The sequence below is a fragment of the Ovis canadensis genome, chromosome 4 (genome assembly GCF_042477335.2).
Source record: "Ovis canadensis isolate MfBH-ARS-UI-01 breed Bighorn chromosome 4, ARS-UI_OviCan_v2, whole genome shotgun sequence".
Taxonomy (NCBI): domain Eukaryota; kingdom Metazoa; phylum Chordata; class Mammalia; order Artiodactyla; family Bovidae; genus Ovis; species Ovis canadensis.
In genome coordinates this window covers 51734725-51761000 of record NC_091248.1, presented here as the reverse complement: position 1 = coordinate 51761000, position 26276 = coordinate 51734725, and the positions used below count along the sequence as shown (strand labels likewise).

General features: G+C 35.6%; 1 protein-coding gene across 1 annotated transcript in view; it reads right to left on the bottom strand.

The window, feature by feature from the left end:
* SEMA3E (semaphorin 3E) overlaps positions 1-24680 on the bottom strand; it is a 274042-nt gene extending 249362 nt beyond the window's left edge. Inside the window, exon 1 of the mRNA XM_069586651.1 lies at positions 23941-24680. Coding sequence (XP_069442752.1) covers positions 23941-24055 — 115 coding nt within the window. The 5' untranslated portion in view covers positions 24056-24680. The remainder of the gene's footprint in view (positions 1-23940) is intronic.
* Between the last annotated feature and the right edge of the window lie 1596 nt (positions 24681-26276).

The window sequence follows — 26276 nt, the reverse complement described above, 5'->3', positions numbered from 1 at the left end:
CAGCCGTTAAAAAGAATTCATTTGAATCAGTTCTGATGAGATGGATGAAACTGGAGCCGATTATACAGAGTGAAGTAAGCCAGAAAGAAAAACACCAATACAGTATACTAACACATATATATGGAATTTAGGAAGATGGCAATGATGACACTGTATGCAAGACAGGGAAAGAGACACAGATGTGTATAATGGACTTTTGGACTCAGAGGGAGAGGGAGAGGGTGGGATGATTTGGGAGAATGACATTCTAACATGTATACTATCATGTGAATTGAATCGCCAGTCTATGTCTGACGCAGGATGCAGCATGCTTGGGGCTGGTGCATGGGGATGACCCAGAAAGATGTTCTGGGGAGGGAGGTGGGAGGGGGGTTCATGTTTGGGAATGCATGTAAGAATTAAAGATTTTAAAATTTAAAAAATAAAAAACTAAAAATTTAAAAAAAAAAAAAAAAAAAAGAAACAGACTCACTCTAATTTAATGTGAGAGCAATAGCTCATAAATAGTTCATAAAATAATCTATATTAATACAATTAACAAAGCTTTTGAATGAAGATTGTCTCTATTTTTCTGTATTTAACAGTCTTTTGTATTCTACAATTCATGTGTCAAGCTTTCATCATAATTTTTCTTTCTTAATGCCAAGATGGTAAAACTAATGTAAAAAAATCAAGAACCAACTCAAGACAAGTCCTATTGAGGATGGTGTAAGCAAATGAAAAATAGCATTTTTTCATACACTTCTCTTAGTTGTCATTAAAACTGCATATTTCGTCCTGGTTTCCCATTCCTTCCCATTACAGAATGTGAAATGTAATTTTCATCAGAATCATTTATTGAAAAAAATGTAACAAAAATGACTTCTGAGGATGTAGCATTTTTAAAGCATTTAAAATATGAAACAATATTCATATGTAAAGGCAGGGAAACAAGAATTCCAGAAATAAGGGTTTAGTCTCTCAAAGAATTACCAAGTCTGTGAAAATGAGGATTATTTCCTTCAGTCTTTGTTGCTGTTGCCAAGACAGAGGAGTGACTGTGTTTGCCCAAGTGATCATTTAAAACTATACCTGTCACAAGTTGTCACTTCACTCTATACTTTAGACTCATAAGCAGAGAGAGGAAAGAGGATAAGATACAATTATATAGATAAGTCTCACTCCTCACATTCCTCCTAAATCCTACAATCCAGGAGATGACAAAGCAGCCAGCCAGATTTTATTCCCAGTTCAGCACTGCAGACAGCCAGCCAGAAGCTGTTTTCCTATTCAAATACAACAGATGCTGTGTTTCTTCCTTGTAAGGAAAGAATTTCGCCACATGTAGTGTAGAGAAAGTTGGCATGGTACAATCAGTAAGGCAGAGTGACACCTGAACATAATCTATTTGTATACAGAGAAAATAGTTTGCTTAGTCATGTCTAGGAGCCAAAATGTCTTCTTCCCAAATAAATGTGTTGCCAATTGTCAGTCAAGAGAGGACAGGTTAGGATGCAATGAAAAAAACAACCCCGGGAATCTCAGTGGCTTGAAATAACAGACATTTATTTCTAGCTCAGTTTATGTATCAAGGCAAGTCTTCAAGTGAGACCCTACTTAGCAAGTAACTCTGGGACCCAGGGTATCAGAGCCTCCATCTTGGCAAGTGAGGCCAGGAAAGGAAACCTTATATTCTTGGTCTTAGTTTCTGACAGTTTTTTGCATAGAAATGGCACTTGTCAATTCTGATTTAATTTAATTGGCCAAAGCAAGTCACAAAGCATGTTAACGTCCGAGATGAAGTGGGGATGTGCAATCCTATCATGCATACAATGAAAAATCAAAAGATTAAAAAACTGTTCAAATGATTCTACACAACAACGTAAATGTTTAAAAATACTTCCTATTATTATTAAGTAGAGGATTTATTTGGTTGCATCAAATACATATTTACTGAATACATGTATAAATATACGTAGTGAATATATCTATGACTAGAACAAAACACAATATTCCTGGCAGAAAGTACAAATGAACACAATACAGCTCGTCCCCTGACATATTTGGACAAGACCACTACTGTCACATCTTCATCACAGCTAATAACAGTAGCTAATATCAACTGAGCACTTGCTTTGTGCCCAGCATTGTTCTAAGGGGTTCAGTGACAGCCATATAGCTTACAGTTCTACTAACCTAAAATTACTAACTTTGTTACCTTTAATTTGAAGTTTGATGCCTCCAAACAGTTCTAAAATGTGAATATACTGTTCATAAAGCTTATATTATTTATGGATAGCATTTAATTCAATAAACCTGTTCCAAACACCTTACTTAGCAAACAGTGCAGCATTAAGGGACCTAGAAACAGAATGAAACGATGATAAGGAAAATGTAGGGAAAATACAAGAGCTTAGACTACAACTTACAGAAAACACAGACTCAGATGGACTCTACCATCATGGGGGCAGCCGAGTGAGCATGAAGACTCCTAGAGAGTTGGAAGGGGAGTCTGTTTCTGGTTTTAAGGAAAGTGATTTACAGATAAAATGACATGAAACTTCTAAGGTAGTAAAAATAGTCACTTTAATAATGCCACACTTCATATATCTCTATCATTGTTTTTAACACTTGGGGAGAGAGGTTTGCACACATACACCCACACCTTCCCACCTAAAGGCAGACTAACCATAAAACAAGTCTGTCGTAAGTGAACCAACCACACAACACTAGAGAAAATGGCAGAAGCTTGGGGGAGTTACCTTAGACATAATAAAGAGCTTGTTTTCAGTAAGCTTTCTAAACACTAAGCCTTGCTCAATATCAAGAGTTTATTGTGGAATCTCTCTCTCCCATGGGCTTTATTTATTAAATGGAATTTTTTCATCAGGAAAGGTTTTAAACAATCCTGCCTAAAGTTAGTAACATGGATTAGCATGATTAAGAAAAAGGAAAAAAAAAAGTCTACAATAAGTACCTGTGTTGTAGGTTAAATGTATGCCCTTGAAGAATCTAGGCCATGAACTAGAGAATATGTTAAGGGCCTTTCCAAAGCTATGCTTTTATAATTTTTATCATTAGGTTCAATTGGGGGTAAATAGCTGCTGTTAATTATGTATGAGTCTATTTTCTTAAGCTTTTGGCAAATAGTATACATACTGCAAAAACATTTCGAACTATGGCAACAACTGTGACACACAGTACAGAAATATTTGGATTATTACAAAGCTTGATGTAAGTAGCAAAGGCAATTGTCATTCATGTTATAAAGTATTTTATATGAGAAAAAACCTGGTTTTTCACTTCCTAATTTTTGTAAAAGCACATTCTAGATCAAATAGAAATATCATATATCTCACATTAAACATAACCAGCTATAAGATGGAACATTTTGCCAGAATAGGAAAAGAAACTATATTTGAAATTTTATTTTATAAAGGTTAAAATTCATCACATTTCAATGTCTTCTAATAGAAAGAATCTGGCAAAATGGCACCAGTCTATTTACTCAATGGTTTTTCCTATTCTTTTTTTTTTTTAAAGTTCAGCTTTCTCCTAAAAAGCCACAATTTCCACACCATTTTTGCCTTTGCATCAGTCTGTAATTCCTTACTCCTCATTTTTCCTTTCTGCAGTCCTACCTGTCTTTTAAAGACCAGATGTGATCTGAGATCCCACCTCTGTCAGAAAACATTCTTCAAAAATTCCAACTGACACACTTTACACTCTTCATTTAAACATGAATTTGGTTAAAATTCCAAAATATATGCTAAGAATAATTATTTCAAATGGAAAATGGAAAGTGTAAGATATACTTTAGTCTAATTTAAAATATTGTTGTTACCAATTCCTTTCCATCATTAAAATATTTTTATATATTTTTTTATGTTTTACATTCCTATACCTTCACTTTGCTGTGGTATTTATATATATATAAGTCTCTGAGAATGATCAATTTCCATTTCACACATGAAAGCCAATAAATGCTCTAAGGAGGTTAACTTTAAAGGAATGTCAAAATATTTTTCCATAGTATTTCCAAAATACTTTTCCTCATCAAATATTTTTCCATAACTGTGTTATAGAGTATAAAGAACTCCCATTTCCTGTATATATGTATAATTTGGATACATTGGTAACGAAGTGACTATATGAAATAGGAAGTTGTAAATCACTGATGAGTTTTTTAAAAGGTTGCTTCAAGTACTAGATCTTATCAAACAAAGATACTGATCTAGAATTCATATAGTAGAGCAGCCCCTAAAAAGTATTCTTTCACAATAACAACAAAATAATATTATTCTAACCTAAAATGATTAGGTTTATGGATACCATCTTTTTAAATAAATTTGGAGTTACCATATTTGTGAATAAGTTTGGAGTTACCATATTTGTGAAAAAATTTGGATGAACAGGCTATCTGTGGCTCTCCTAGGGTAGAGAAAGATTCTTTTGCACCACTGAAGTATCGCTTTTCTCATGTTTCTTCTGTAGAATGACTGATCACAACACAGCACATTCATCCATGTATTTAATAAGTTCTTACTATTTGCTAGATATTGGGAAATGTGTTTGTGATATAGTGATGAATAAAATATTATCCCTACACCTAATGAGTTCACTGTAGTAAACCAAATAGATAAATAGACAATTGGAATACAGTTAAAAAAAATTGTAAAGTGCATGGAGTGCTGTGGAGGTTAAAAAATGACTGGCAAAAGTGTATCATGTCTAAATTCCTAAAAATGAGCAGATATTAACAGTAAGCTGCACAAGAAGCGAGGCTGGAGACAAAAGGAAAAGACATTCGAGGAAGCACAAACAATATACAAAGGTCCAGAGCAAGAAGTCTGCCCAGAATGTCATGAAACTCAGTTATTACTGGAGATTGGAACTCAAGAAAGATACAAAGCAAAAAAAAAAAGGGGAAAGATAAACAGGGTTCAGATCACAAAAAGCCTAGTATACCATGCCCAGAGGAGTGTGTTTTCTCTAAAAAGCCATATCTATCCTTCCATTAAAGAGGAAGCTGAAATGAGTAAGATTTGCATTTTTAATGATCACTCTGCTTGTAGTATGAAGAGTAGATTGGATTGACAATAAGATATGAGTCAAGAGGCTGCAGTAACAAAGCAGATGGATCGTGAAAACATTATGGGACCAGACAAATGCAGTGTTCTTTGGACTTGAAAACCACCTGACTCAACACTGTTCTTAGTCATTCTTTCTCTACATTCAGAATTACAAAAAAGTGTAAGTAGATTATAAACTAATAAAGAGATATAGGAAAAGAGTATTTGATAAAGTTAATCCTTTAACACTAAGCAAGTTTGGCAAAAAAAGTTTGTAGGTTTTTAAAAAAATTAATTTTAATGATGCTAATGTTTTAAACATTAAGTCTTCCACATTTTTATAGAGCTTACTGTTCGATTTACACAGAGTTAATGAAAAAAACTCATTCTGAAAAATCATACACCTCGTTTTTTCAAATCACAATTTCTACAAATACCCAAAGAGATTGGGAAATCTACAAAATGACAGCAAATTAAAGTTATAAAATCAAGTGATCATAGTTATGATGGTATTTTAATTCTGTTATTCTGTTGTGGTGATCATTACAGATTCTTTTTAAATAAAAAATTTTAAGACATTTAAAAATCTCTTATTTATTTCAGCAGTGAAGAAAGACTATTTTATTTCTTCATATTAAAGAATTTCAAATGAATGTTTCATTTACTATATGAAATAGATTATTTTATAATACTTACATAGAAAATTAGCAATGACATTTACTGGTCTACACAATCCTTGAAAGCCAAAAGCATACATGTTTATATTTTCTAATTTAAAAATCATCTTTTATCTACATTATACTTTTTCCAAAAAATACTGTAATTAGCCTCCAATTAAAATAAATAAATTTATACAAATAAAATAAAATAAAAATTGAAACAAACAAAAAATGAACCCATAAAATGTGTATTTAAAAATTTTTAAATATTTTTAAAGAATTTTTGCAACGAATGCAAGTTTTATCATTCCTAACTAGCTAATAGTTTCCAAAAGACAATAAAAGTGGTCAGTGGTATTAAGGAAATTAACTGAAAACACATAATAGCAGAAATTGCCTGAATTTAGGAATGTTTAGCTATAGGTTTTGTCCAGGGCATCCCAGGCTGTTGTTACTCTGCTTCTGATTCACATTCTGCACAGCAGAGTATAGGAGAGGGTTTTCCTTATCTTTAACAAATAAACCACAAGTGTGAAATAAAGGAAAGAGCTGGCTTAGAGTCTATGTGAAAAGCTCTTAGAAGAACTGACAGTCCTCTCAACATAAACCAACAGGCTGGCATATTTACCTAATAAGCTACTGTCAACTCAGGTGGCTTTAATAAATAAAAGACACCAGTTAGCAGTGCCACTATTTTGTGAACAAGGCAGGCATCTCTTCAGTATTGATTGTGGTGCTCCATTTTAAGGGGGGAATTAACAAAGAGGGGCCTGATCAGAACACTGATATCAATCAGGATAACCATGCAAGGAATATTCACCCACCAACAAAGGGCATGAGAACTATTTTTAAACATTTGGAGGTCTGTTGTGACTTATAATCTTATTAGAGGAAAGAACCAAAGCGAAACAGTAGAAGATACAGTAAGGTAGATTTGGGATTAGGTATGCAAATACTTTTTTCTTTATCAGAAGATTCAAAACATGGAATGGACCTCCTTCCCAGGCAGTGATTTTCCTTTCCATGAGAATGTACAAATTCAAAATGAAAAATGTGTCTGACCACCTGTCTAGATGCCATGAATAGGATTAAATCACTAAAATTCCTACCTTCAATCAACTTCTCTGATTTGGGTAAAATTCCACAAGCTTTCCTAAACTCCAGCCTTTTTCTAATTATTGATTTTGGAGGAAGGATATAGAATAAGACATATAAAATGCTAAGTGGGAAGTACAGGTCTTAATTGTGTAAGTGTAGTTATTGATTTTTCCACGTTCCAGCAGTGATTCCTCCCTCTCTCCCTCCCTTCCACTCTTCCCTCCCTTTCCTTTCCCTTATTTTCTCTCTCCCCTCCCTCTTGCTCCACTCTTGTTTTCATGTCCTCTCTTTGACTTTTCATCAAATACTTAGCATTTACTATGCGTCAGGCAGTGTTCTACCTGCATTCAAACGTTCATTCATTTAATCCTTATCAAAGACAATCAGTGACATAGGTACTATTTATCATTTGCCTCTTTGAGTCAGAAAAAGTTTAAGTAACTTGTCCAAGATCACATGAATACATTTGCTTCTGCTGCAATTGTTTTCTAAATGGTGCTGAAAAGTGGAAAAAATAACAATGTGCAAAATGAACCATTTTGAGCAGCCAGGTATAAAACAGGCAAATCCAGATGAGGAAAACATTTTGGAAAAAACATCATTTACAATTTTTTAAAAGTTCAGCAGAAAGAAATATTAGGAAGTTAAATGAAATGATAAAGTTAGGAATGGACCCACCCCAAATTACTTAGATGCCAAAGTAAGCCAATCCCAGCTGCTATTCTTTGCTCTGGCTGCCATCCTCAGCAAGAGCAGTATGGGGGAGTGTGGGCAACCGGCTGCAGTAGCAGCTGGGCCTATTTGTTAAGAGGAAAAAAACCATCAGTGAAGACAAAAGGAAATTTCAGTGGCTAGGAGAGTGAATGGAAACCCAGAGCCTGGCTAAGAGAGCCTCAGGAGTGAAGTGCAACCGAGCTGTCGGCAACCAAACTGCAGTACTGCACAAACCATTCACGGACAGAGTATGCACTATCGTCATGCTTTTGCTGGCAAGAGTTTATTCCATCATGAGCAAAATTTACTAAAGATAAATTTTGTATATATTTTCTCATATTACCAGAATTCTGGATGTTCAAAAATTAAGCAATATCAAGGTCTGTTCTAATTAAACAATGGGTATAAATTAGCACACTAAAATGGGCAAATGGCATTTCCAAACTAAAAAAAAAAAAAATGTACTGTTACATAGTTCACTAACATAGAAATGTAAATGTGTAGTAAACATAGTCACATATTCTAAAGCATAACTGCATATAATAAAATCCTAGTATTCCATTTATTTAACATCCCCTAAGACCAATATTATAGAAGGCATATAAATGTGTTTCTGAGTGATCATTGCTCGATTTGCATGTAGACTTTCTAATCGATATTAATTTTCTAATTTTATTTTTCATTTTTATTCTTGCTCAGTTGTATTGACATCTTAGAGACTTCCATTTTTCTCCAAATATGAAAAATTCTTCTACAATCCTAAAATATATCAGACTGCAGTTTGGGCATACACATTTTGGAGCAAGCAAAAAACATTTGGCAAAAAAAATCTGTCAAAAGCAGTGCCCAGCACATAACTTTTGTCTTATTTCTGAGAATTTTAATGACAAAGATACAATTATAGTCTTTTAATTATAAGCATAATTGACTTAACTGCAATATTTTTCTTCTTTATATGGTTATTTAAATATTATTGCAATGGAGTTTTGCTTTGGGGAATTACTAGGAAGTCAAAATATATTAATGTGAAGTTTAAACATATCGTGTGTGCAGTGTGCATGCATGCTCAGTTGCTTCACTCATGTCTGACTCTTTGCAGTCCTATGGACTGTAGCCTGCCAGGATCCTCTGTCCATGGAATTCTCTATGCAAGAATACTGGACTGGGTTGCCATGTGCTTCTCCAGGAGATCTTTCCCAACTCAGGGATCAAATCAGCATTTCCTGCATTGCAGGCAGATTCTTTACCACTGAGCCACCAGGGAAGCCCTTAAACATATTACCTTCCCATAACTGGAGCAATAAAGGAACAAAATGGGTATTTTTGGGGTGGCTCATAATATCCATTCCAGTATTTCAAAATCCCATCTTTTACTTTTCTTCATTCTAGATGAACAAATAGAGTATTTTGTGTTCCTTTATTAATGGGAAGGTGCAATTCTATGGGCAATTGAACATGCCAACAACTAAAATTCTAACATTTGACTTTGAGAAATTTTTTTTCCTTTTAATTTAAATTTTAAACATGGGGTAGTATGACTATTCTAAGAATTCACCATATGGTTAACTCAAGTTATTCAGACCCTCCCTTAAAGAGCCAGCAAGCTCAATATCCTAGAACCCATTTTAAGCAATTATAAAGTATCTGTTAGATATCATTCATCTGACCAGAAATATGTATAGCATCTATGCATTGTAATAGTGTCAAACTTGAAATTTCCCTTTTATCTCCTTTATTTGTCTTTCTTTACGGTAAGGAAAAATTAGTTATGTCATTTTGATCAATAATGAAAGAGCTACTTCAATTTTTATTTTCCATTACTTTACCCAATGTTTTCCTTACAAAACATATTATTTTTCTACTCCTTATAGTAAAAGGCAGTGACAAATGTGTGTTTTCACCTGAATTTATTTATGACATTTCTATGTATGTCCATTAATTTCTTCTTTTATGTTAGGTGTATTATATTTGATTAATTCATATGGTACTAAAAAAACTCAAAGGTACAATATTTCAAAATATGTTGTCAATTTTTATAAGGTTTTATACCCAATAAAGTAATCTTTTTTAAATAGCCAAAATTTTCATTGGTTCTTTCCCAATTAATTTTGTTTGGGAAATATCTTACATAAGCTAACTATAATTATAAAAGTGGTAACAATCGTTTATTCTTCTCACAGTATTATTACCGATAGCTATGCTTTTAAAATTTGATCAATTAACAAAACAAAAAGGCAGCATAGTCAAATTATTCATAAAATAACCCCTGCACAGGGATTAATTGACAAAAATGAAAAACGTTCTTGCTTTTGATCATTTAGGGCATCCTTTAAAAACAAAACTGTAGGTAAGCTGCTATGGTTTTCAAAGCCCTAACCAGGCTTTTGGCTTTGTCACTTGACTGCATGCATTGCTCGTCTCTCTCATCATCACTCTAGACACGAATGAGATTCTACACTGGACACTGGAAGATCACAACTGGGGTTAATGGGAAGAAAAGGTAACTGAAATGGGACATTGATCATGTAATGACCCAGATGAATTCAAACCACTCTCTGCCAAAACTGTGTACTTTATTTCAATAAAATATGAATATTTTCTGAAAATGTTTTAAAGCTGTTCTGGATTTCTCTTTATAACTTTTGTAACAAAAAACCTGAAGCCAAACTAGAGCCTAATATTTTGAAGCAGGGACAGAAGAGAAGTATTCCTATCATTTTTCCTGACTTCTGAATGCTCCCCCAAGTTCCTTCATCTCACTTTCTGCGATCTTGTTTTCTTTTAGGAATCTAGTTATATATTGCATCAGACAAAAGAATGAAGATAGATAATACTAATGTGAATAGATATTAAAATAAGGGGCTTCCCTGATAGCTCAGTTGGTAAAGAATCAGCTTACAGAATTGAGACCCTGGTTCGACTCCTATGTCAGGAAGGTCCTCTGGAGAAGGGAAAGACTACCCACTCCAGTATTCTGGCCTGGAGAATTCCATGGACTGTATAGTCCATGGGGTTGCAAAGAGTCGGACATGACTAGGAGACTCACTTTCACTTTCAGACATAATGAAATATTTTTACCTTAAGTGAAATAGGTAAGATAAACTTATTAAGTACCATAAATTTGTTAGATTCTAAGGATGTAAACAATAAAATGCAATGTACTTGCCTTAAAAATTTTCAAAATCTACTCATGAATGTATGAATCTCATATTAGTGATACAAAGAAAATAACAATTCCTTAAAGTCATATAGAAATGAGGCCAACTTAATTTAACGTGAATAGAGAGCACTTGTGATGCTACCAGTAGTACAACTATGAATACAATGAAATTCAGTTAATTAGATACCTATATTTCTAGGAGGAGACAGTGTATTATATGTAGAGGGGTGGCTCTGGGAACTTAGCAGGAATGGTGGCAAGATGGCCTAAGACACATAGTTTGCTCATTGTTTTTCAACCAGTCTCCTCCTATTTCCCTCCAAGACTGAACTGTAGTTGTTCCATCCCCCACTCCATGCTTCCATAGCACTTTGCTCTAACCTTTAGTACGTAAAAAAATAAAAAATAAAAAATCCTGCTTTATCACAATTTGTCTCTTTTTACAACTAGTCTTAAGCTTCTTGGAGAAAGGGTTTGGGTAGAGGCACGTGTGTGTGTGTGTGTGTGTGTGTGTGTTTTAATAAACTTTTAATATTAGAATAGTTTTAGATTTACAGAAAAGTTATGAAGCTAGTATAAAAGTTTCCATAAACCCACTGCCAGTTTCCTCTATTATTAACAGTTTACATTAGTGTGGTACATTTGTCACAGTTAATGAGCTAACATTGATACATTATTATTAGCTAAAACTCATACTCTGTTAGGATTTCCTTAATTTTTACCTAACATTCTTGTACTGTTCCAGGCTACAACCCAGTATACTAAATTCCATTTAGAGAACTATGTTTTCTGTTCTAAAATTCCTAGCATGATGCCTAGTATCTAAAACACTGAAGAAGCTCAACAAATAGTTATGTATTAAGTGAATGATTGAGTGAATAACTATTAAAAAGATATAGAAACTTTAGGAAGATGGCAATGATGACCCTGTATGCAAGACAGGGAAAGAGACACAGATGTGTATAATGGACTTTTGGACTCAGAGGGAGAGGGAGAGGGTGGGATGATTTGGGAGAATGACATTCTAACATGTATACTATCATGTGAATTGAATCGCCAGTCTATGTCTGACGCAGGATGCAACATGCTTGGGGCTGGTGCATGGGGATGACCCAGAAAGATGTTCTGGGGAGGGAGGTGGGAGGGGGGTTCATGTTTGGGAATGCATGTAAGAATTAAAGATTTTAAAATTTAAAAAATAAAAAACTAAAAATTAAAAAAAAAAAAAAAAAGATATAGAAACTTCTGAATCCATTAGGGGAAAGATCAGGATGTGTAACAGGAATGAAGGGCACCTAGCTTCATTAGTCTGAGAAACCTTTCCATTGAGAGATAAAGGATACCTGGAATCTTACAAAATGCTTTTCCACAATCCAATAATTTTAAATGTTTTCTTATCTAAACTCAATGATAATACCATGTGTCATAGTTTATGCCATGAAAAATTATTAAAAGTTAATTTATATGTTAAATGATTATCAACCACTGTATATACTATATATATATTTATATATATATATGTATCTTATCTAATAGAAAAACATAGTAGGCAGAGAATGGCATAATCAATATTTATGAATTTAAATATATATTTGAAGATTAAGACTGGAAATTTAAATAAATAACACCTTAACCTGGTGTCACTTATGATGTATCTGGGTGATAGATCTGAAGGAGGAAAAATGAAAAACTTAAGGTGAAAGCAAGGCTCCTCTGTAGCATTATCCCAAACACTTAGCCTAGTATTTCCCATGCTTAAGAGTGCATTAAGAATTCCCTGCAGGGAATAGAGACTCAGATATAGAGAACAGACTTGTGCACACAGCGAGGGAAGGAGAGAGTGGGATGAATGGAGAGAGTAGCATTGAAACATATACATTACCCTTTGTAAAACACATAGCTAATGGGAAGTTGCTGTATAGTACAGGGAGCTCAGCCTTGTCCTCTGTGACTGTCTAGAAGGTGGGATTGGGTGGGAGGTGGGAGGGAGATTCAAGAGGAAGGGGGTATATGTATATCTATGACTGATTCATGTTGATATATGGCAGAAACCAAAACAACATTGTAAAGCAATTGCCCTCCAAAAATAAAAAATAAAATAAAATAAAAGAATCCCCTGCAGGGTTTGTTAAAACACAGAATCCTGAGCCCCAGAATTACTGACTCAGTAAGCCTAATTCTGGAGTGTGAAGTCAAGTGGGCCTTAGGAAGCACTGCTGTCAACAAAGCTAGTGGAGGTGATGGAATTCCAGCAGAGCTATTTAAAATTCTAAAAGATGATGCTAACCCAGAAGTGGCCACAGGACTGGAAAAGGTCAATCCTTATCCAAATTCCCAAGAAGAGCAATACTAAAGAATGTTCAAACCCAGATAATTGCATTCATCTCCCATGCTAGTAAGGTTATACTCAAAATCCTCCAAGCCAGGCTTCAACATTATGTGAACCAAGAACTTCCAGACATCCAAGCTGGGTTTAGAAAAGGCAGAGAAACCAGAGATCAAATTGCCAACATTCACTGGATCATAGAAAAAACAACGGAATTCCAGAAAAACATCTACCTTTGTTTCATTGACTACGTTAAAGCCTTTGACTGTGTAGATCATAACAAACTGCAGAAAATTCTTAAAGAGATGAAAATACCAGATCATCTTACTTATCTCCTGAGAAATCTGTATGTGGGACAAGAAGCAACAGTTAGAACCTTGTATGGAACAAATGACTGGTTCAGGATTGAGAAAGGAGCATGATAAGGTTGTTCACTGTCATCCTTTTATTTAACTTACATGTACAGCACATCATGAGAAATGCCAGGCTGGATGAGTTACAAGCTGGAATCAAGATTACCAGGAGAAATATCAACAATCTCAGATATGCAGATGATACCACTATAATGGGAGAAGGCAAAGAGGAACTAAAGAACCTCTTGCTGAGGGTGAAGGAGGAGAGTGAAAAAGTTGACTTAAAACTCAGCATTAAAAAAAAAAAAAACACACAAAACTAAGATCATGGCATCTGGTCCCATCACATCATGGCAAATAGAAGGGGAAAAGGTGGAAGTAGTGACAGATTTCCTTTTCTTGGGCTCTAAAATCACCATGAATAGTGACCATAGTCATGAAATTAGAAGATGATTGCTTCTTGAAAGGAAAGTTATGACAAACCTAGACAGTGTGTTTAAAAGCAAAGACATCACTTTGCAACAAAGGTCCTTATATTCAAGGCTGTGGTCTTTCCAGTAGTCACGTACACTTGTGAGAGTTGGAACATAAAGAAAGCAGAGCCTGAAAGAGTCGATGCTTTCAAATTGTGGTGCTGGAGTAGACTCTTGAAAGCCCCTTGCCTAGCAAGTAATCTTAAAAGAAATCAATCCTAAATACTCATTGGAGAGAATGATGCTGAAACTGAAGCTCCAATACTTGGGCTACCTGATGTGAACAGTCAGTCAGCTCACTGGAAAAGACTCTAAAGCCGGGAAAGATTGAAGGCAGAAGAGAGTGACAGAGGATGAGATGGTTGGATGGCATCACCAGTGCGATGGACAGGAACTTGGGCAAACTTCAAGAGAAGTAATCTTAAAAGAAATCAATCCTAAATACTCATTGGAGAGAATGATGCTGAAACTGAAGCTCCAATACTTGGGCCACCTGATGTGAACAGTCAGTCAGCTCACTGGAAAAGACTCTAAAGCCGGGAAAGATTGAAGGCAGAAGAGAGTGACAGAGGATGAGATGGTTGGATGGCATCACCAGTGCGATGGACAGGAACTTGGGCAAACTTCAAGAGATGGTGAGGGACAGGGAAGCCTGGCATGCTACAGTCCATGGGGTCACAAAGAGTCAGGCATGACTTGGTGACTAAACAACAGCCTAATTCAGTAGCTCACAGGGGATGCTAACCCTGCCAGTCCCGGACACTTTGTACAGCACTGGATTAACCCCAGTGTCTATCTCCTCTCAGCCCCTACGTTGGAGGAAGAGTATGAGAAAAGTATCATAAGTAACATTATCTCCCCTGAGATGAAGCTCAACTAAGCCTCTCTCAGGTTAATTATTCAGCAGCAGCTCTACCTCTTAAAGACATAAACTTTTGTCATTTTGACCATAACCTGGAAGCCAAAAACAATCATAAAACTTTTTTTTTTGGTTTGTTTTGTTTTTACTCAGTAGATACTAAACCTCCAGCGTTTAAGAATGATCTGATTAACTCACTTTATTCTGCCCACAAGGATCTCACCAAAAAAATACTCCTGCCCTCAAGGATGTTAAAACATAGTTAAAGACACATAAGTCAGAAAATACAATAAGTCATTATCTCACAATATCCTACATCTCCATGGTATATTTCTATTTTCTACAACAATCACATGAGATAGAAATTAGTTCCTGTGTACTTATGAGGAAATTAAGCCTCCAAAGAAGTTCAGTGATTTTGCATCAATAACATGACATCAAATAGGATAAGCTGTAGATTCAAATCTAGGATTTTTTAAAACTCTGAATCCTTACATACTCTTTCCACTAGCACAGGCTGTCGCCTAATAAAACGTTCAAAGTGTTTTGGAGAAATGAGACACACTGGGAGGTCTGGGAGGAGAAGTAAAGAGACCTACATTTCTAGAATTGGAAAGGATCTCTGAAATCACATGGTCCATGATAAATTTTTGACTCAGGGTTAGGAAAAAAGCAATCAGCAGGAGTGAATTGCTATATGCAACACGGTCAGCACATTTCCTCTTCAGCTTCATTTCCACAGTGCATCCTGAGCTTTGAATTTAAAGCTCTCCTCAGTTCCCATCATTTCCTGGGAGGAAACTAGTCAGGAGGGAAAAGGTCAATGTCCCCAGCTGACCCCTCACTTTTTTATTCGCATTTTCACTGCTGCTGTTCTCTTCTGGTTCTGGAGCTGGTTGAGCGACCTAAAGTCACCACTGAGACATAGCCTTAGGGATGCTACTCTTCTGCTCTTTCCTGTAAATAAAACACCCTATTGCGGTTTCAAAGAGTTAAAAAATCATAACTCAGAGAAAATGAACCAAAGCTACCTGGAAATAGATAGTTTTACATAATTAATATTTTTCTACTAAGCTCAACATTATCCAAAGAGGGAACAGGCTGGCAGGCTCTGCTCAGGACCCTAATTCTCCCCCCACCCCAGTCCCCACAGTGCTGGGAACATCAGCCACCCACTGGTTACACAAACAGGGTAAGTTGTCCAAGTCACTAGTAAGACATTTACTATTTCATTATTTCCTAAGCCATACATTTCAACACGTTTTTAACACCTAATGAGTAAAGTTATGTCTTCTATTCATTGAACTAGCCAATAAAATAAACACTCAGGTAAACTCAGACCAGTAAATAGACATCATTCACTTAAAATGCTTTCATTTCACCTTTGGCTTAAAGTAGGGAAGAAATCATATCTATCTGGAAAAGAGGTGGGGAGAAAAAGAGAGAAGGCAGTTGGTGACAACACTGAGGAGAAGTCAAAGCAGCAAGTGATAAGAGAAGTAATGGAAGTGGTTGTGGCAATCGTTCAAGAATGACAAGAGCATCAAAAAGTAGGTTTTGTTTTGTTTTAAAGAGGACTGATTATCGACTAAAGAATATGGTTGACCTGTTGGAAGGTGTCTGGAGGCCCCAGCATCTCCACACAGTGCAAAGCTGAGGTGAAGGAAGGTGAACAGGCAGAGAAAGCCCAGCCTTTCTCCTCATGTATGTTTTATCAAAGGAGCCATAAATATTTGTTCTGGATTCCTTAGTTTCTTTGGTACTCTTCACCCCACCCAAGTATCAGGTATTTAAAAAAAAAAAAAAAAGGCTGCTCTAAATCATTATGCTTTATTCACATACCTGGTCAATGAACATTGACTGAACACCTACTAAGGGTAAGGAACTGTGTTCGGCAGCATATACCTTACCTGTTTGTCCAAGGGGAAAGGTAGAATGGAAAGCTTTCTTTCACCTTCAAAGCAAACAATATATGTTGGGCTGATTGCTTACAGGCCACTGTTTGGTTTCACTTCTGACACTCTGCAATTACCTTTGTTAGTAACTTCTGTTTATTTTATGGCTTTGGTCTCTTGTCTCCAAAGTGCCATCAGATAAAGTTCCAACTTTCCTTAATTTATCAATAAAATATCCTTATGGTAACTTACAAGCATAAGAGATACCAATATACTATTTTCTTTCCAGTCATCTACTCCATGTAGAGCTGGACTTCATTTAAAAACAAAACCAAAGAAACTTTGCTTTCAAGTTAAAAAAGATAAAACTGTTGATTAAAAATTTTCCCTTATTTTAAGAGGTTAAGTTAATAATTAACTCATGATTGCTTTTAGAATAAAAAAGGGAACAAAAGTAGGCTAATTCTCCCTGAACCTCTTCTGATTCATGAGCAATTTATGAAAAGCTTCCTAAAGCTAAAGTATTTACCACACTAATTGGCAGTGTCTCATGTAATTCTTTCAGGATGCTGCAAGTTAAATATTATCCCATTTTAAAAATGAGAAAATTCATACCCAGAAAAGATAGGTAACTTTCTCAAGTCATGCAGCCATAAACAACATCTAAAACCTAGAGTTTTTAGGCTATTGACATTAGAATGCGAGAGTATCTTGTAATTCTTGGGCCTAAACTACCTTTCTGTGTGCACTGTGCCAAGGCTATGAGCTGTCCTTGACCAGAAAGCAGTGAAGATTAAAGATAGAAGTAGAAATATGTTTTTAAGCCCTAGAAATCAGGCAAGTCATGAATTTCTCTTTTCCTTTTCCATACTAGTTGTAGAGTCAAAGTTACCAGGGCAATGAGGCCTTATGGTGGGAATATTCTGAACTAAGCATTGGAGCCAACCCACCAAATGCTTTGACCACCCACCAGGGCTATAGGAAATCAACTTATCAATTCCACAAACATTCCTGCTTTTGAAATCATCACATTCTCTGACAGAAAATGTTCTCCACTATCAGAAACTATAATACCTGGTTCAAATGAGGTATTAACATATCTTTTTCACTCATAGTCCAGAAAATCCAGCTGATAAAATATCCAGTCTTGTCATTATCATCCTTAACATGAGTACAAAGAATAATGCTTGCTTAAGCCCAAGAAATAACTAATGACATTGATAGTTTCTCTTACACTCCAAATGTTATGTAAAACCATACTTGGAAAAAATTCTTCATTAAAATAATCATCATCTTTTGTATAGTTTATATGATATTCCAAAGTATTAGATGTTGTGCTAAAGACTACTAACAGCAATTGATCCTATCTATTGAAATCAAGAAAATAATCGAAATCTTTACGCCTTTAGGAAAATGTTGTAAGTGGCATAATTTCAGTTTTGTTTTCTTTTAAATTCCCTGAGACTGAACTTACCAGACATTTTAACACTGCAGTGGCTATGTAAGGGGCATGCATGCATGCAAAGAGCCATTTCTGGATTCCTGCAGACTAAATTCCTCTACTAAACTACAGAAGAGTTTTAACACAAAGATAAAGTAAACCTTTTGTGTAAGTCTTTGTATGCTCTCCCACTAAGAACCCCCCAGGATGATTCCAACAGATATCTTGGTGAAAGAAAACTACTTAACAGATTGTTAACAATAATTTTTTACTAGTTTGATAATTTTTTGACCAGTTTGATGTTTGGTGCTTTATTATGTGCTCATAGAACTGGGGCCACCAAGTCATCTTATCCCAGACGGGAAGAGAGACCATCTCTATGAAATACCCTCATTAAATGACAAATCTGACATGGACAATAAAATAACACTGTAACATAAATTTTTGAAAGAATATTCCATTGTGACAACGATTACTGCATGTATTTTTTAGTCAAGGACAAGTATTGGTTCTTTATTATGTACAGAACACAGTCTTCACAAAATTTTTCAGACATGATTTTATATGACTAAATCATTTTTTGGTTCAAAATTGACCTCGTTTATTTACAACTTTCTCTAATTCTGACCTCCCCTCACCCTGTTTTACATTAAAGATAACTTTTCTCACTGTCATATTCAACATATACATATGAACTGAATAATTCATAGAGCCATTCTGAAGCTTTGGATTATCCGGGTGCATTTCTGTGATACATGAGCAATATTTGTAAATAACAGATGAAAATACAAAGAATAGTCTTATTTAAAATCCTTACATAGACTTCTATGAAAAGTACATTCTGTGTAAAAAAAAACCTCAACAAAACTTACTGTAATCCTTTCATCTTACCCAGTGGCTTCTTTTTTTATTTTCAAATATAAACTGTTTCTTAATAAACTTATCAATTAATTCTCACTAACTCTCCATCACGGAGATCTGGAGATCTGGTCTGTATTCACCCCTGGATCCTTTGTAACTGCTTTCTTTATGAATCATGCCTTATAACCAGTTTTATTTATTAACCACACAGATATGTGTAACTAATGTCATTATTGATAATACCTAGTTACTGGCTGAAAAACCCAAGCTATGCCAGTTCAGGAAAAACCGGCTCAGTCACTGCCTTTTTTTAACTGGCCCTGGATATAAAATAAATACTACAACCTCTGGGATAATCATTCAAAGCTTATTTATTATTGAATTATCCTAGAATTTTATCTCATTTTTTTGTATGAATGGGAAAACAATTCTAGAATGTGTGGTGTACGGCGAGTGTGCATAACAAATAGACATATGCAGACATCTATTGCAAAAACACTGACCGTGAATCTTGGAATATGCAGATGATGTAATTGTCTTATAAATTACTATAAGTAGAGGCTAAAGGCATGAAATGGGATTTCGAGTGAATGCATTCAGGATAGATTACAAATTTTATGCAAATCATGATGAAATTTTGCTGTCATCTATTCTACCATTATAGATGCTGGGACTTATTGATATCCAAACTTAAGGCATTTCCGAAAGTTTTTTTTTTTATCTTTAGACTGTGTTTCCTTCTAATATTCTCATTTTCTATCAGTCTTCAGGAAACATCAGTAAGATAATTTTTAGGTTATAAAGGGTGCTTTTATAGTATTGTTCTGTTTTGATCTTCTCAAAAACCCAGTAAAAAATATCAGTACTCTCACTATTTTCAAATTAAGGAAACTGAGGCACAGATAACTACCATTAGTATAAGCGGAAAGATTATACCTGGAGTAGAGACCTCTCACTTCAAATCTGAGCTCTTCCCTGGTCGCTCAGAGGTTAAAGCGTCTGCCTGCAATGTGGGAGACCCGGGTTCGATCCCTGGGTTGGGAAGATCCCCTGGAGAAGAAAATGGCAACCCACTCCAGTATTCTTGCCTGGAGAATCCCACGGACGGAGGAGCCTGGTAGGCTACAGTCCACAGGGTCGCAAAGAGTCGGACATGACTGAGAGAGGCACAGTACAGAACTATGAAAAATATGCATTTAATTGCTTATAAAATTAAAATACAGATAGACCAGTTAATACTCACTACCCCATATGTATAGATATGTATTCAATGCTCAAATCTACATTTATAATATCAACATATTTTATCAATGATCCTCTGTCATATTTGGGCTTCCCTGGTGATTCAGATGATAAAGAATCCATCTGCAGTGCAGGAGACCTGGGCTCACTTCCTGGGTTAGGACGATCCCTTGGAGGAGGGCATGGCAACCCACTCCAGTATTCTGGCCTGGAGAATCCCGTGGACAGAGCAGCCTGGTGGGCGGCAGACCATGGGGTCACAGAGTCAGACAAGACTGAGTGACTTTTGCTGTTTAATTTCTGCCATATTTATGTCTTTTCATCAAACATCCTGGGATAACACCCTCTGCTTATCAGCAGCCATTCTGCTTGGCTTCTGCAACTGTGAATTCCCTTCTGGGGTTTTGAACACCTACCCCATCTGGAACCTCCCTTGATTGCATTTCTGGGACTTTCCACATGCACTGGGATTTCTTCTTTGACATGGGCTTCTTTCCTCATTTGTTTTTTTCTTCTTTGAGCTCCATTATCAGGAAGGCTATATTTTTGCCTTCCCTGTAACCTCATTAATGCAGGATGGTGAAAAGTAAGGGGAGACCAGACATCAACAGAGGGAAGTGGCTGGATCCACCAGGGCACCTCTCCCTCCATCTCTTGCCTTCATTCTCTTGCCTTTCTGTCATGAGGCTTATAGCTACTTTTCAAAGAAATCCTTGGGTAGAATATTATAAATGTGTACTAATTATATCAAAATTACCCTCCTTAGGGTATTGGCTATAAAACTAATGATAAATTCTTAACTGTTCAGAAACTTTCAAATTCTTGTCTGACATAGTTAATCTCAACCCATATCTTGACTGAACATTCTGATAGGGCAGGGCAGAATCTTGCTGTTTTATCTTTGTATGTTTTGGTTAATCCAATTTATCCTGAACCTGTAAAATGAATTCAAAGATATATGTATTGCCTCAATAAAAGCAAATATTTCATTTCTTTATTTACAAGGCTTGCCTTAAATTAGCATCTTTGCTTAATATCAGAGTGGAGTGGATATTCAGCAGAAGAGGGAAGAATTCAATATTATCCCACTATGGGTGGAGAGCAGTGATTAATAAGCTATAAGATGCTCCATATTTGATCCCAATGTTCTACTTTGTCCCCCTCCCTCTCCGCCTTTTCTCCCTTTTGATCCTGATGGTCTTCTCTCAAGCTCTGTTGAAGAACATGCCACTTGCAGGCTTAGAGAAGAATGAAGGAGAGAGGGAAAAGGGCAATTCCTGGATACTTTTTTTCTGAACATATTTTTATATAATTTAATTCAAGCTTTATATTAATATATGACACTGAGACTTTCCCCTCCTCTTTGGGAAGAAACACGAGGCTTGTGGTCTCCAGCACCATCTTGATAATGGAAGATATAAGAAAGATGCTTGCCCTTTTCCCACATGGCATAGACCATTGCTATGAATTGAATCCCTGGATATATCTAGTAGACCACTTCCAGGAAGCCTTACTGGATTTCTCCACAGGGGGTCAGGCAGCAGTGCAAAGGTGCTAGATTACTTATGTCTCGTGTATCTTATTTTTAATGACCATACATTCATTTACAATATTAATCACCTAATTTACTATTAAAATTTCACCTATTTGAATATCATTTATGACAGCAAAAGAGTATACTCTAAAATATTCTGTCCCCAGTTTTTGGACACTGCTAAAATATCCATTGATTCTGAAGTGTAGAGAGGTGAATGTGTTATTTTTACTGTATTAATGGGACAGAATGTCACTACTCTGACAGCTCTGTGCTTCCCTTTCAATGAAACACCTGCAGTGCAGGAGGCATTTGCTGCTTCAGGTTGCATCTCTGGTGTGATATTGTAACTGACTTTGGCAATTAAATTGCACAGGTGGGAACATCCTATTTTCAGGTAACTCTATACCATCTTTATATAAAAGCACAACATTGCACATTTTCAGCTAGTGCCATTAAATCAAAAGGTTAACAAAAGCCAAGAGAAAATCTTCCGGCAGTTTTCAGTTTAGTATTCATAGATACAAGCAGTGGTCCTCCCACATCACTTAACACAACTCATAAAATCAGTTACAGTTACTTCTCGGATCAAGAGAGATGTGTTGAAGATGAGGCTGATGACAACATTATGTACCAGAGTTCTGGTATGCTCTAACTAAATTAGAAGTTCCCCAAGGAAAAATATTAAAATGAGATATCTCTGGAAATACTGATATTGCGCTATCAAAAAATAAGCATCCAAGTAATAAAGTATAGAAGGTTGATACCATGCATAGCAGAATGGTAACTTGACAAATTTGGCAGCTTATCCACTTGTCTACAATAGAAAAAGAATCCATTATTATGTTTTCTTTATCTGACATCCTTATGTGTCCATATTCCATCACATCAAATTTTAGCATTTAGGTATAATTGATCTTAACTTCTTAGGAATATGTATGTTGGTACATACCGTAATACATCTTTCCAAATTAAATGAATTGTACTAATTCTAGGCACTATATTTTAAATACTTTACAAACGCAGGGTCAAGTGTTTCTTAAGTTTATGCTACATACTTGGGAGTATTATCAGAAATCTATTTAAACTAGGAAAATATCCATAGATTTTTAGCTGTTCTAAGATAAGACATTTCTATAATCAAATCAACTGATAATTGTCCAATAAAAAACAAAAAAAAATAGTGACATTAAAATTGAGGCCTCCTGTTTGGTTTTTCCTTCTGGTAAAGATCACACTCATGTTTTAAAAATACAGAATGCTTTCTACAGTGGGAGACAATTTAAAAGCTTACACAATTGAAAAATGTTTCTTATGTAATTTTCACTATTCCATCTATTATCTGTCTCAATGATTAATGATAACAAATACTTCTTTCCTGAAAATTTATTTCAAAAAACTTTTAAGTCAGCAAAGTCACTTTCATAGAGTATAGGTTTTGTTGTTGCTTGTTTATTTGTTTATAGGAAGGGTCATCAAACCTATTCATGACTGGCTTTTAAGGGCCTTGATGCAAAAGCTACCATTTGATCATTTATTTATGACTAAATGCTGCTTTACAAAACAGAGTAGCAGAATAAAATAAGCATTTCAATTGAAGATAGATCTTCAATTAAGCAATACAAATTTACATTAAAAAAAGAATAGATGCTAGTGTACAGTATCTAACACTTTAAACTAGTTTACAGGGATTGTTAACTGATTTTTTTCTTGCCACATATAAAAAATTTCTAATAATCAATTTAATTAGAAAGCTAGTTTAAAACAGTCATTTTAATCACATAGTGATGACTTTGTTATAATGGGCAAGGAATCATTTTATTCTCAAGAATCTTTTTTCCTCTTTTCATCCCCATTATGGACAACACAAAACAAAAAAAATCAATTGCACCTCTATTTCTACAGCTCTTCCCTAACATCCTTGCTTCCCTTTATGCATGAATTGATATTTAAATATCCACTGCTAACTTGGTGCATTCAGCCCCTCAAAGCTCTTTACAACCTGCTTCCTTCTCTCTCCTGTTGTGTCAGCTAGTTTGTGAACTTATTAACAAAACCTAATATTTACAAGACAAAAATAACATCTCTAAAGTTAGCCTGTGATTTTACACTATTTTCAGCTGTGGTTAGCTATGACCTATTCATTAAAGGTACTTAGAAGCGTCAATTTTGCAGTAATTTTTTTCAGGTGCATGTTAAGAGTCTGGAGACCAAAGATCAACGTTAAATGATTTTAATTTTTTTCTCATTTTTTCTAAACAAAAGGTCACCTACCTTTATGTGACAGGCGTAAGCGGGGGTGCGGGGTGTCAGCTGTGTGACCTCCTGTCCACAGCTCCAGCAAGTAGCCCCACAGGAGCCAGGTGACGAGGTGCCCAGCCGATGCCATGCTGCCTGCCGCTGCGATCCTCACTCTCTGGCGGGGTGAGTTTTACTTAGGACTCCCCTCCAGGGGCAGCGTATGAGAGAGGCTTTGTCACAAATCGAACGCGTTGTCATCAGAAAGCACAGTTCCAAAGTGCCATTTGTCAGGCTGTGTTTGGATATGTAAAACCTGCCTTTCCCCAGGACAGTTGTTTATAAGCCGGGAGCAAGAGGACATTCCAAGGAGTGAATCTTCATTGCCGTGTCCTGCCTAGAGCTCTTTTCAGTCACTAAGCGGGGAGATTCAGGAAGAAAGTGTATTATCTGAGTCACTTATGCAAGCGATTCATTCAGAAAAAACAACAACAAGCCCAGCACACGCACTGCCTTCGCCCCCGTGGAGCTCCTCTTCTCTTCTGGCTCCTTGAAGCCTCTCAGAAGTCAGCTTCTTGCACTGACTTGCCAAACAGCTAGTTTTAATTCACCTTTCACCTTGCTAATTAAAAACAAGAAGTGCCATTCCCTCCAGGAGTTGCAGGATCCACCCAGCAGGGATGCCGCTGTCGGCGAGCTGTGTTTACGGGGAAAGTTCAGGCGGGGTTGAGCAGCATACTTGCTGTTTCTAGGAAGTGTTTCTGGTCCACGTGCCCTCGTCCCACCCGCCCTCCCAGTATTATTGGCCCCACGTCACTCAGCGACAGGAGAGAAGTTCACATTTTGATGGGAAAGGGGAATCAGGAGGGAGAACGATATACAATAGGCTGCTTACTTAAAAATCAGTATAACCTAAGAGGATGAAGGGTCAGGAAGGGCTTTTAAATTCTCACTCATCAGGATTAACCCTTGAGTAAATACAGATTCATTTTAAACAATCTATCTGTCACCATTCAGTACTCAAATTGATTTTTTGTTCCGTTTCCACTGAAATTGCATTTTTCCCCACATTTTTGCCTTTTTATATTGATTGCATCTTAGAAATGTCATTTTCAACTGCTATAAGGAAAGCTTTTCAAGAACCTGAAAAAATGTGTCTGTGATTGTTTTGTCGATAGGTTAAAACCAACAAAGTTTCTTGTGCCATTCTTCAAATGTGCAAATTCTTCAAATCAAAAGCAAATTCTTTTTTATAAGCAGATCATAAATTCCACCTCAAATTTTGGAATAATTAACTTTGAAGTGATTCTTTTCCTATATAAGATAACTATAGTAAGTGAGATTCTCTGTGGGACAGATCCCAGTTAGGTACTAGAAAACTTGGGATGTAAAATACCTTGGGGTTCAACTGCTATGCACTTTTAGAATTCATTTTCCAAGACACTATGTTTGTGTAAATAAGCTTAACACAATAGGTCAACTTTACAATCTACTTTCAATCAATCTCAAAAACTAAACCAAACACTCCATAGCTGTTGGCATGGAAATGAATGGTATTATTTTAAGATACCAATTAAGTTGAATGGATATTTGACTTGATAGTTTAAAGTTAATGATCAACAAATGATTTCAACTCTTTTTCATTCTGCATTTTAAAAGGTAATGATTAAGAACACTTCTTGAGAATTATGGTTTTAAAATAATGCATTTACAACAAAAAGATAAAGAGTTATTTTGCATTATATATAAACAAATGTAGAACCAAGCATTCTTTGTCCATTTTCCTAAGTGTGATATGTTCTACTACAAGCAAAGTATAGTCAGCAACATGTAAATGTCACTGGATATTATAAATAATTAGATTTCAAGGTCTACAAAAGATAACAAACTCTAAACATTATTTAACAGTACAGTAACATGAAGTATTTAGATACTTTTAAGCTGGGGTGGTCTTTGTAGGCACTTGCATATTTTAAGAGCCAGTCTGATGAGCTATAGACTTAAAAGTTGTTCTAAGTGTGCTATAACATACCTTTGGAATCCTCTTTTACTTTCTTCCAGAATTGAAATAACTAGAAATTAAATAGTAGCTTTTAGATGTGTTATCTAACAGTAGGATTCCAGAAAAAGTAAATATGATGGGTATAACTTTTATTACAAATGCATGCCCACACTCATGCAAATGAAATTCCATTTAAGCTTGTACAGGGCCTGACCTAACCCTATTATGAAACTAAAGCAATGTAACATTTCACAACCGTTTCATAGGATACAGAATCCACACCATTAACTACTGATGTAGGGATAAATGTTATGGGTGCTAGTTACATACATACTGCTGTACACCCAGATTCATCTTCAGTGTTTATATG